General features: G+C 41.0%; 1 protein-coding gene across 4 annotated transcripts in view; it reads left to right on the top strand.

Moving 5' to 3' along the window:
* The window catches only part of sorcs2 (sortilin-related VPS10 domain containing receptor 2), a 569963-nt gene that overhangs the window by 426228 nt on the left and 130525 nt on the right, over positions 1-13210 (top strand). For all 4 annotated transcript variants that reach the window (XM_048531558.2, XM_048531550.2, XM_048531562.2 and 1 more), the window contains 2 exons: positions 7113-7231; positions 11562-11651. In XM_048531558.2, coding sequence (XP_048387515.1) covers positions 7113-7231; positions 11562-11651 — 209 coding nt within the window. The remainder of the gene's footprint in view (positions 1-7112; positions 7232-11561; positions 11652-13210) is intronic.

The raw sequence follows: 13210 nt of genomic DNA, 5'->3' as shown, positions 1-13210 counted from the left end.
CATTTTCTACACCTCTATCAAGTCACCTCTCATCCTTCGACATTCTAAACAGAAAAGCCTTGGCTCTCTCAACCTTTCCTGATAAGACCTTCCCTCCATTCCAGGCAACATCCTGGTAAATCTCCTCCGTACCTTTTCCAACGCCTTTCCATCTTTCCGGTAATGAGGCGACAAGAACTGGACACTACTCCAGATGTGGCTGAACCAGGCTTTTGTATAGCTGGAGCGTAACTTCACGGCTGTTGAACTCAATCCCTGTATTAATGAAAGCTAACACACCGTACACCTTCTTAACAACTCTATCTACCTGGGTGGCAGCTTTCAGGGAACTGTGGACATGTAACCCCGTAACTCTGTATTCTGCTTTCAAGCTTGTCCTTCCAAAATGAATCACCTCACACTTTTCAGGGTTAAACTCCATCTGCCATTTCTCAGCCCAGCTCTGCATTCTATCAATGTCCCTTTGTAACCTAGAACAGCCCTTCGCACTATCCACAAGTCGACCCATGTTCGTATTGTCTGCGAACTTGCAAATCCACCCTTCCACTCCTTCAAATCATTTACAAAAATCATAAATAGAAGAGGACACAGGACAGATCCTTGTGGTACACCAAGTTGAATATTTTCCGCCCACTGCCACCCTTTGTCTTCTAAGGGTCAGCCAATTCTGGATCCAATCTGCCACATTTTCCCCTATCCCACACCTCTTTACCTTCTGCATGAGCCTACCATGGGGAACCTTATCAAACTCCTTCCTTAAAGCTATGTATACTACAGCCACTGCTCCACCTTCATCCACGTATTTGGTCACCTCTTCAAAGAATTCAATAAGGTTTGTGAGGCATGATCTATCCCTCTCAAATCCATGCTGACTATCACAAATCAAACTGCCTTTCCAAGTGATCATGAATCCTATCTCTCAGAACCCTTTCCAATAATTTGCCCACCACTGATGTAAGACTAACTGGCCTATAATTTCCGAGGTTATCCCTATTCCCTTTTTTGAACAAGGGAATGACGTTTGCCTCTCTCCAATCTTCCGGCTCTATACCTGAACACAGTGAAGACGAAAAGATCATCGATAAAGGCCCTGTGATCTCTTCGCTCGCTTCCCATAGAATCCTTGGATAAATCCCATCAGCCTGGGGGACTTCTTTATCTTCAAGTTACTCAAAATTCCTAGTATATCTTCCTTACTAACATCCACCTCCACTAGCCTACTAGCCTGTTTCATGTTGTCCTCCTCTACAACCAGGTCCCTCTCATTTGTGAATACAGAAGAAAAGTATTCATTAAGGACCTCCCATATCTCTTTCGGCTCTGTGCACAAATTCCCTTTACAATCCTCTATCGGCCCTACCCTTTCTCTGGTCGTTCTCTTATTCCTCAAGTATGTGTAAAAAGGCTTGGAGTTTTCCTCGCTCCTATCTGCCAAGGTTTTCTTGCCCCCTTATAGCTCTCCTAAGCTCTTTCTTCAGCTCCTTCCTGGATAACTTGTATCCCTGTAGAGCCTTTTCCATTCCTTGTTTCCTAAACCTTACATAAACATCCTTCTATGATAATAAAATGTGAGGCTGGATGAACACAGCAGGCCAAGCAGCATCTCAGGAGCACAAAAGCTGACGTTTCGGGCCTAGACCCTTCATCAGAGAGGATGAAGGGTCTAGGCCCGAAACGTCAGCTTTTGTGCTCCTGAGATGCTGCTTGGCCTGCTGTGTTCATCCAGCCTCACATTTTATTATCTTGGAATCTCCAGCATCTGCAGTTCCCATTATCTCTGATACTATAAACATCCTTCTTCCTCTTAACCAGACGTCTGACCTCTCTTAAGAACCAGGGCTCCCTCACTTAACTGCATCTTCCCTGCCTGCTAGGGATAAACATATCAAGCACACACAGTATGCATTCCTTAAACAATCTCCACATTTCTGTGGTGCTCTTCCCTGACAGCATCCGTTTCCAATTTGTGTTACCCAGTTCTTGCCTAACTGAATTGTAATTACCCTTCCCCCAATTATAAACCGTATTATAAATTATTAACAGGGCAACTGTCTTTGTGGAGTTTGCACATTCTCCCCATGTCTGCATGTGTTTCCTCTGGGTGCCCCAGTTTCCTCCCACAGTCCAAAGATGTGCAGGTTAGGTGGCTTGGCAATGCTAAATTGCCCGTAGTGTTCAGGGATGTGTAGATTAGGTGGGTTATAGGGGGATGGGCCTGGGTGGGATGCTCCGAGGTTTGGTGTGGGCTTGGTGGCCGAAGGGCCTGTTTCCACCCTGTAGGGATTCTGTACTATTCTATTCTTACCCAGCTGTATGTACCTATCCTTTTCCATGACTATTGTAGAATTAACAGAGTTATGATCGCTACTGCCAAAATGTTCTCCTACCAACAGGTCGAATACTAGGCGCAGTTCATTGCCAAGCACCAAATCCAAAGTGGCCTCTCCTCGTGTTGGTCTATCTACGTACTGTGTCAGGAATCCTTCCTGAATGCACTGGACAAAATCTGCTTCATCTAAACTATTACAAGAAAAGGTTTCCAATCAATATTTGGAAAGTTGAAGTCACCCATGACTACAACCCTGTGACTTCTGCATCTTTTCAGTATCTGCCTCCCAGTCCGCTCCTCTGAAACTTTTAGAGGGTCTGTAGAAGAAAAACCCCAACAAAGTGACTGCTCCTTTCTTGTTCTGGACCTCAACCCAAACTGACTCTGTAGACATATCATTCTCAAACTGCCTTTCAGTAGCTGCTATACTCGCCCAGACTAGCAATGCCACACCCCTGCCTCTTTTACCACCCTCCCTATTTCTTTTAAAGCATCTATATCCCAGAAATCCCAGCAACCATTCCTGTCCCTGAGTTACCCAAGTTTCTGTAATGGCCACAACATCGTAGTTCCATGTACTGACCCATGCTCTAAGTTCATTCACCTTATTTCTGATACTTCTAGCATTGAAGTACACACACCTCAAACTATCTCTGTGCCCACAATTACGCTCCATCGACTGCATTTCTTTCTAAACAACCTCACCCCTGTTGTATCTGTTAGAAGGCTGGATACCTCGTCCTCTGAATTATAAATCTGGTTCTCCACTCCCTGCCAATTTAATTTAAACCTCCTGTGTAGCTCGAGCAAACCTCCCTCCCAGGATATTTGTGCCCTTCTGGTTCAGGTGCAATCTGTCCTTACTGTACAGGTCCCACCTTCCCCAGAATGTGCACCAATTATCCAAATCATGGAAGCCCTGTAGCCACATGTTTAGCTGCACTCTCTCCCTATTTCTTAACTCGTTATCATGTGGCACTGGTAGTAATCTAGAGAAAACTACCCTGTTTGTCCTGGACTTCAGCTTCCAACCTAACTCACTGTACTTGTTTTTCACATTCTCTGCCCTTTTCCTCCCTATGTCATTGGTACTGATGTGTACCATGACTGCTGGTTGATCACCCTCTCCCTTAAGGATCTTGACGACACGATCCGAGATATCACAGACCCTGGCACCCAGAGGCAACATACCATCTGTTCATCTCATTCGCGTCCACAGACCTGCCTGTCTGTGCCTCTTAATATTGAATCACCCCTACAATTGCTCTCCTGTTCTTTGCTTCCCTTCTGTGCTACAGGACCAGGCTCAGTGCCAGAGACCTGTCCTTCCCCTGAGACAGGGGAAGACTATTGCCTTCCCCTGGTAGGTTCCCCCCAGTAGTATCCAAACGGTATACTTATTATTGAGGGGAATGGCCACAGAGATCCCTGCACTGTCTGCTTATTCCCTTTCCCCTTCCTGACAGTCACCCAGCTACCTTTTTCCTGTACCTTGGGTGTGAACATCTCCTTATAGCTCCTGTCTATCACCCCCTCAGCGTCCCGAATGATCCAGAGTTCATCCAGCTCCAGCTCCAGTTCCCTAACACAGTTTTTGAGGAGCTGGAGTTGGCGGCATCTCTCACAGGTGAGGTCAGAGGGGACACCAGCAGTGACCCTTATCTCCCACATCCTGCAAGAGGAACATGCAACTTCCCTAGCTTCCATTCCCTCTGCTCTAGGTTTCCAGAAAAATAAAAAAAAGCCTTACCTAACCGACCCTTCACACAGTCTTTTTATTTAGTTAGAGGAGGAGGATGATGGGTGGGCGACACTACACATGTCGTGTTTTGTGTTTTGGGTTTAGCCAATGCCCGAATATATCAGTTCCTTCCTGGCTCGCATTCTGTCCACACACCCGCTGCTGAGAACAAGAGGGCCTCTGCTGCACGAGATAAGTTGTTATATTGGAGAAAAATAACAACCTTACCTTCCCGTCTGCACTCTGACTCACGCTGCTGCTGCTGCTGAAAACAAGATGTGTCACTCTGTAACATCACAACAAGGTGGTTAATAGTTCCAAATGCACTGCACAACAGGGCATGTGGTAGTTCTCAGCAACATCTAACCTGCTGCTTCTTGATCAGGTGCTGAACGCCTTTGCAAAGGTTGTCAACCAACCCTCTACCTCCTCCACACTCCACCCCAGAAGCCTGCAATCAAATATGCTAGGGCTTGCATTTTGTGCTTCATACATGATGACTGCCATGCCCGGTTGTGGCAACATCAGGCCCTTAAGTAGACATTAGCTGCCTACCTAGATGCCTCAATTGGATAGAGGGGCATTCATTGGCATCATGCCACAATAATAATAGGGGCAGTGGTGGGAAGATGTAGGAGCCCCACATATTATCTTTCTGCCTGTTTAAATGAGCTTTCCACATTAATTTCTGCCTATTGGATTTCTAATTTCACCTACATCTCTGGATTTTGCAAAGTGCAGGGCAGCAAGCAGGAAAGATAATCAGTGATAAAATATCATAACTGCGCCAGTATTTCACAGATGTCTGGTCAAGGATGAAAAGCTGCACCTCAGGAAGTGTTTCCTTGTCCTCAGTCATGGTGAGGAGCTGATAGATGCACCGGAGGATTTTGTGATTGGTGAAACAAGTAGCCTTAACGTTAGAGATAATGGGAACTGCAGATGCTGGAGAATTCCAAGATAATAAAATGTGAGGCTGGATGAACACAGCAGGCCAAGTAGCATCTCAGGAGCACAAAAGCTGACGTTTCGGGCCTAGACCCTTCATTAGAGAGGGGGATGGGGAGAGAGAACTGGAATAAATAGGGAGGGGGAGGCGGACCGAAGATGGAGAGAAAAGAAGATAGGTGGAGAGAGTATAGGTGGGGAGGTAGGGAGGGCATAGGTCAGTCCAGGGAAGACGGACAGGTCAAGGAGCCTTAACATTAATTTGTACAAAGAAAACAAGTATAAAAATCTAGCAATGAATACTGTATATTCTGACTGTCATTCATTGCAATCTGAAGTTGAGCTTCCTTGCTGTCATGAGCAGCCACATATAGAGAAACAAAAACAATTCACTGGAGGCTTTGCGATAACAAGGTGTAGAGTTGGATGAACACAGCAGGCCACGCAACATCGAAGGAGCAGGAGGACTGACGTTTCGGGCCTAGACCCTTCTTCAGAAATTTTTATGCAGAAGAGTCTAGGCCCAAAACGGCTCCTCTGATGCTGCTTGGCCTGCTGTGTTCATCCAGCTCTATACCTTGTTATCTCAGATTATCAAGCATCTGTAGTTCCTACTAACACTTTCCTGGCTTTCCTGAGTTCCACTGAAAGTAGCCATCCTATAAGAAGTGAATTTAAGCATCTGCAACCTCCAGTACTGGCCATCATTGTAATTCTGAATTGTGTGCTTATCTTTTGGTAGCATTACTGACTTGCTAACCTGTTCCCACTGATCCGAGCATTCTTGGAAAATCTATTCCAGAAAATGAAAGATAACATTTATGAGTTTTAAACAACTGAACATATTGGTTATAGTGCAGATGTGTCTTTGTACTGTGTGAGTGGTATTCACCCACCTTGTTCATTCTGTTACAGCAATCCACCAAAAGTTGTTTGATTCTGTAACAGGATCACTAAAAAGAAAACATTAGTTCCTAAAAGCACATTCCACTGTTTGGATACTTGACGGGTGATCTGTTACTTAACACCACTGCGATGAAATTTTCATTACTTTGTTGCTTTAAACAAATCAGCAGCACTATTTTCTACATGTGGTCCTGCAATGAGTAAAGTGGTTATTGAGGAATGTAGCTTCATTGTAATTACGATGACCCAAATTGCATTGAGGTTAAAACTAAAAGTACATCTTTTTGAGGTAATTATGGTTGGCAGTTGTTTTGATTTGGCTATTAGCATTTTTATTAACTATAGCTATTTCTGAAAAATAATGGATTTGATGATTAATTATTACATAAGTGATGAATATTGTTGTACTTGTAATTATCAGAAAGAAAAGCCAAATGTGCCTTTTAGGGTAATTGCAATGAGCAGATTATTTTGTGTAGATGGACAACAAATATTATTAGTCTGGGCAAGCGAAAATGATTAATGCAGTGCAGTGTTTGCAAAATGTTTGGGTACTTATGCATACTGGAGATCTGCATCTATAATACACCTTTCAGGATCCAGTCAGCAAATCTGCCAACTGACAGATTTGTCTCTGGGTGCACATACACTGTCAATGAAATATTGCACTGCTATTTCTCTGTCATAAAGTTACAGTCTCCATTAATTATAAGTCACTTGTGACGATGCTGTCATCTCTGATTCCTTTATATGAGAAAGAAGAAGTCTATGATAGTGTGTTTGGGATTTCAGATTAGATAACAGGATAATGCAGACTGTGAAATGCAAACTCCCATTTCTTCTCATTACAGGGGTAACAATTACTTGGTCATTTCTGTATTATGTGCGAGAAATATATCCACCAATAGTATCATCTGAGATCAATCAGAAGCTTTCTCACTGACTGAATACGAGGTCATCTCTCCATTTTCCTGAAACACAAGGGTTGAAACAAGGTTCTAAAAACAATCAATCAGTCTGTTGCCCATTTATAATGAAGTAATCTGAGTATAGGACTTTGAAGCAGAATTGAAATATTTTGTCCTCTTGCTGCTTTTCACAGCAGGTTTTAAAATTTGAAAGCAACAGTCATACTTTTATTTTCTGCAGTGATTATTTATTGAGACATATGGATCTTTTTTCACACAGGCTTTCTTTATGTCACCTGCCACCTTGTGAACTGCACTGAGAAAGCACTAAAAGCTCATTTCTCTGGAAATATAGATCAGAATTCATTACTCGTCAATGATGACTACATTTTCATTCAGGTAATTAATTCACATAGTAATTAATTCTCCATGACTTATTAGTACACAGACTCCATTATAAAAGAGGTGCATAGGCAGCAATTATAACAGATTGGGTAAGCATCCTTTACTTGTAGCTGAAATAAAATTTAATTGAGGTGACGTGTTCACCTTTGGGTAAATTGATTATTGCAGAAAGTACAGAATTTAAATAAAACCGACACATATTGGTCAGTAGACAGACCAACTCTTCAGAGAGCGGCGTTGCACAGCCCTGAACTCCACTGAGATCAGCAGTGTGCAACACTGAGGCTTCCCTTAAGCTAAATGACCAGGATCTGAACCCAGTGGAGGAGCCTTTCGAATACTGGTTTTCAATAGAATCCATCAAAAAAAGGCAAAAATGTATAAGTGGAAATGGATATTTCTGTGCTTTCAGTGCACATGTACTTCCTGTGTTTTTACATAGGCTGTTTGTCCATCCATTTAAGATTGTACAATGCAGTTATAGATCCAATGTTTATAGGAACTCCAGTTACAATTTTGAGGTACCACTGAATGGAGTATGTACTGTCAATACACTTTCTATCAGTCGAGAGGGGAGTAACGAGTAATTATGTAAAGGCAGTTAATGTGCGGCCCTGCACAGTGTTGTCCCTGCACCTTGTTCCTCAGCTACACCTCCCAACCTATCAACAAAGCCAACTAATCATCTGGTTTGGCTCCTGCAAGATGTCACTTGCGGCTCAAGTTGTTGCCTCCCCCTTTAATTTTTCTTCATAGATTAGTGACATATAAAATCTGGAATTTCCCTAAATATTATCTTGATTATATCCAAATCTATTCAGCCTCAGTATAAATTGTTAAGTGTATTGGCTACAATTTAACTTTTATAAATGACATATTATTTTAAGACCAATATACTTTGTTAAACAGCTAGCATCATTAATCACTGTTTGATATTAATCTTTATTTGTTTCATTAAAACATCAAGCTTCTCCATATTGCATTATTTTATCGACTGGCCTGTAACACTTTTACTTGAATCATTTGTAAATATTCCAATCAGGAATGATTCTTGGATTGATATCTGAGAGTGTTTTGGTGCTCACAATGATTTGGTCCCACCTATTAGCAGTGCTCTTGGTTCGGCCAACTCTTTATTCAATACTGATTTCTTCTTTTAAGATGCAAAAGTTTTAACTTAGTTGCAATATTTTTCCAACACTTGTATAAGAAATATTTATCAGTGCCATTTATTACGTAATATGTTGTATCCTCCCCTGGAGTTAATTTGTTAGCCATGATCGGTGTTTCCACAATCTATGTGGAATTGCTGTCTTTTATGATCGATTGATGTTTTTGGTTTTTCAGCTCAAAATCAATTTTAAGAGCTATGCAACTATTTTGATAGATTAGAGAGCTGGCTATTTAATGAGCAATAATGGACTTCATTCATTTTCCTCATAATTACATTTATTCTGATTCATTTATATTTCTTGGTTATGTCTATTTCATTTCACTGTATAATGAGTATTCAGGTCATAAAGCCATAGAGTTTCTACAGCACAGACAGAAAGAGGCCCTTTAGATCATCATGTCCATGCTGGTCATCAAGTATCTACCAATTCTCATTGTAATTTCCAGCCCTTAGCCCACAGCTTTGCTGTTTGTCATCACTGAGAAATGGTATTTCGGGTGTTCATCTACTTCTTAAATGGCTAGGGGATTCCTGCCTCCACCAGCCTTTAAGCCAGCGAGTTCTAGATGCCCACTGATCGCTTAGTGTAAAACCTTTTCCTTAAAGCCCCTCTAAACCCTTCAATCTTTACTTTATAACTGTGCCTTACTGACCCCTCTACTAATGGAAAAAGTGCCTTCCTATTCGCCCCTTACAATCTTATACACTTGTATGCAATTGTTTCTCGACCTCCAGCCCAGACAGCGTCGTGGTAAATCTCCTCTGCACCCTTTCTGGCGCAATCATATCCTTTTAGTAATGTGATGACCAGAACTACATGCAGTACTTCACTTGATGCCCAAGGGACATCACAACAGGCCTGCAAATTTATCCACTTTTAAGGCTGCTGAACTTCATATTACCTCTTCTCACCCGTTGTTAATTTTTTATAATACCATCCTTTTTTAATGTGAAGATTAGCCTAAGTACTTCTTGTGAGAAGTGCCCATGCCTTCTGGCTCCACACACACATTACTGCTACGTTCTCTATGCCTAGTTATTCCTTTGCTCTTTGTATATTTTCTGAAATACCCTACAGATTTTCCTTTATTTCACCTGCCAATGTTTTATCATGTTCACGCTTAGCTTTTCTAATGCCCGTTAAGCTTTCCCTGCACTTTTTAACACTCCTTTGGGGACTTTGCCACATCGAACCTTTCGTACCTGTTATAAGCTTCTCTTTTTTTCCTTAAGCCTAACATTTATGTTCCTTGTCATCCAGCATCTTCCAGTCTTAGTCCTACTTTTGCAGGAACATATTTTCCCCATACTCTTGCTCCTTGCCCCTCGAATGCCTCCCACTACCCTGACATGGTTTGTCTGCAAGTACCTGCTTCTAGTCCACTTGAGCTGAATCATACCATTGTAAAATTAGCATTTCCCCATTAAGAACTTTTACTTTCTGTCTCATACTTATACTTTTATATAACTATCCTAAATCTAACTCAGTCATGATAGACAAAATGCATTCCATAATGATAAGTCTTTAACCTGTCTGGGCTCATTTCTGAATATCAAGTCTAAAACTGCTAGCTCTCTTATTGGTACTCTCTATGTACTGGTTAAAAAGGTTCTCCTCTATGCAGTTTAAGAATTCTGTCCCTTCCCTATCTTGAACCATAAAACTACCCCAATTAATACTAGAATAGTTAAAACCCCCGACTATTACCTTTATTATTTTTATGCTTCTCTAAAATTTGATTACATAATTGAATGTCTGTTGCTCCCTGACTGTTTGTCTGGGGCCTATAGGACACAAACAGCAGCATACTCGCCCACTTTTGTGTTTTTCACCTTGAGTCGTACCTTTTCATTTGATGATCACTCCAAGAGGTCTTCCCTTCTCACTAGAGATATAAATTGATTGTTTGATCAGTATTGTAGCCCCACAGTTCCCCTCTCTATCTGATCTGAACATCCTATAATCAGAAATGTTGAGCTTCCAATCCTGCCTGTCTTTCAGCCAAGACTCAATCATAGATCAGGTACTGTACTGCAGTGTGCCTATTTATTAATCAGTCAGCTTGTCTGCAAGTGCCCTTACTCTACCAACTCCTCTCAGTGATTCTAATTGTCACTCACTGGGTCTTCTCCTCAGTGGCTTCTCTCCCACCTTAATCTAAACTGTTTAGCTCCATAAATTCCATATTAAAGTAATCTTTCTGTCTTTTTGAGGCATCTACTTAAGATTTAGCACTTTCTGAATTGATCTCTCTGATGAAGGGTTAGGCCCGAAACGTCAGCTTTTGTGCTCCTGAGATGCTGCTTGGCCTGCTGTGTTCATCCAGCCCCACACTTTGTTATCTTGGATTCTCCAGCATCTGCAGTTCTCATTATCACTGATCTTGAATAGTGCTTCTTTTTGTTGATACTTTTATTTTCCCAATTTCAACTCTGTATGCTTTAAGTTCTGAGTTTCAATAATAAACATGCTGTTGTATATGCATTATTTCATTTTTTAAAACTTCTTGTTCCTACTCTTTGCCCACATTACATTCCTTTACTGTATTTTGATTTATGCAACCACTCATGCTTAAAAAACGTTCTCGTTGTATCAGTTTTCTACCCTTTTAAGAATTGCTATGTGATACTTGATTGAAAGTGAATTTTAGATACTCTTTTAATATGTTTTATACATGAACATCTTATGTGGGTTTATGACTGCGAAGAATTTTCTTCTTGAATGATTTCTTGAATGAGAATAAAGTCTGATCTGGTCAGTTAAGTTCCATCAGAAAATACCAAAATAATATACTGTGTATCCCAACAGTTAAGGGTAGGGGCCAACAACCTAGAATAGAAGATTTTGTATAGAAATTGGATGACAAGTCAAAGGGCAAGTTAACCTCAGAATATTGACACTGACCAGGTTGGATTCAAGTGTCTGTCTGTCTGTCCCCATGGCTAGAGGGCTCTAATGTGGATGAAAACCCATTGGACAAAAATCAAAGCAGGGGAGAAATAAAATCATTCCAAATATTACCAATGATCTAGATACATGTTAATGTTCATGTGGTTAATTAAATAACAAGTAAATATTTATACTTCTTTTAATTTTTCCATTCTGATATTGACTACCTGGTTGCTGACAATTTTGAACAATTTTTTAAGGCAACTTCTGAAAATCGGACCAAGTATTATGTCTCCTACCGGAGAGGCGAGTTTATTCAGATGAAGTTACCAAAGTATGCCCTACCAAAGGTAACCAGTTTATGAAAAATGCGATCATATTTGGTGAACAAATATGTTAAAATCTTGCATATGTAGTACATATTTGTCTATCATTTTTAATAATACACCCACATGTTATATAAAGCATTGTTATTTTGGTAAGCAATACTGTACGTTGTTGCTTAATAATTATTTACTTGCATGGGTGAAAAGATAACTGGTGTAGATTCCTCAAATAGCAGTACCTAGTCATTGCGTATAACTATAGGTAATGTTACAGTGAGCATATTTTCACTGGTGGCCAAGGAATTGATGAACAGTATACAAGAAATTTGGAGATGAAAATTTTTAAGTAGGAAAGAAAATGCAGAGAGAAGACATGCTTCTTTTGGCTGTGCAGTGAATAAATCAGCAATATAAATATAGCCTCGATGTTTCTACTGTCTGATTGATACATGCATCATGCCCTTTACATTGTGAAGATATTAACATGCTTGAGTTGTGTAGGAAGAGAGGTGACATTTGTATTGACTTCTTTAAATCACCACCCCCAGCTTTTCAACTTGCATGCATGAAAAACAGCTGACTGGCAGAAGTAAATCAGGTGGCAAACCTGGACATAACTTTGGCCACCTGATGTATTTCTCAAGAAAGCATTTAAATGAGTTCCAGGCCTCTTCCACAAAATGGGTGAGAAATTGTTTACTGATGAAAATTGGGATCATGTGGTTTAACACATTTGGAAGTTTTGTAAAGCACACATTTTTACCAGGAACCAGTTTTACCAGGCTTTTGAGCGGTTTAATCATTAGTTCTGAATGGGTTCTTAAAGACCTCATGAAACTGACCAGAAAGGTGAAGGTCTGAATTCGAGGCATATGTGCTCCAGTGTTGCTGGGCCTGGGTTGATTGGGTTTTCTGTGAATCGTGTTGGGTGACCCTGGATTCAGGCATGAGGCTGCCAGGTGTGGAGGTGGACTGGGTGGAGGGCAGTCTCTGATGTACTCGAGCACTGTGTTGAATTGTTTTTATTAAAAAAAGCAATAAGTCATGAAATAAACCCCAATCCCTCAGCCCTTACATTCCGCAATCCCTTCATACGCTTCCCATACTCAGCCCTTTTCATCTCAAACCCTCCAGCTGATGATCCCTTGTACGCTTTGCTCTTTAGCCAGCATTCATGGCTCTTTGTAGCCCCTATGATGATGTAGTAGCAATTCATGGAACTGACACCCACCCACTATCCTTCATCCTTATTTTCTATTATGTCAACTTCTTTGGTACTCACAATAGCAAAGTTTAAGGCCCATGCTGGGATGAGATGAAATAAAGTGGTTGAGTGCCCACTGAGAAATTTACAACTTAAATAAAGCTCTCAGTAAACCTAGTCATTGTTTTTGTAAGGGTTTAAAGGAAATGAAAGGAATTATGGGATTTCATAATCTCACTCAAAGAGCTTCGCACCATTTGGAAATATCAATCAAACACTGAAATGGCAGGGACCTCTTGTGATGACAAAAAGTTGTGAAATCAGTCACGTAACACTAATCATGTAATTACTGCCCTCAAGCTTGTGTCAACGGAGTGAA

This window comes from Stegostoma tigrinum, chromosome 1, assembly GCF_030684315.1.
Source record: "Stegostoma tigrinum isolate sSteTig4 chromosome 1, sSteTig4.hap1, whole genome shotgun sequence".
Taxonomy (NCBI): domain Eukaryota; kingdom Metazoa; phylum Chordata; class Chondrichthyes; order Orectolobiformes; family Stegostomatidae; genus Stegostoma; species Stegostoma tigrinum.
The sequence above is the reverse complement of the archived record's forward strand: the minus strand, read 5'-3'. Positions and strand labels throughout refer to the sequence as shown.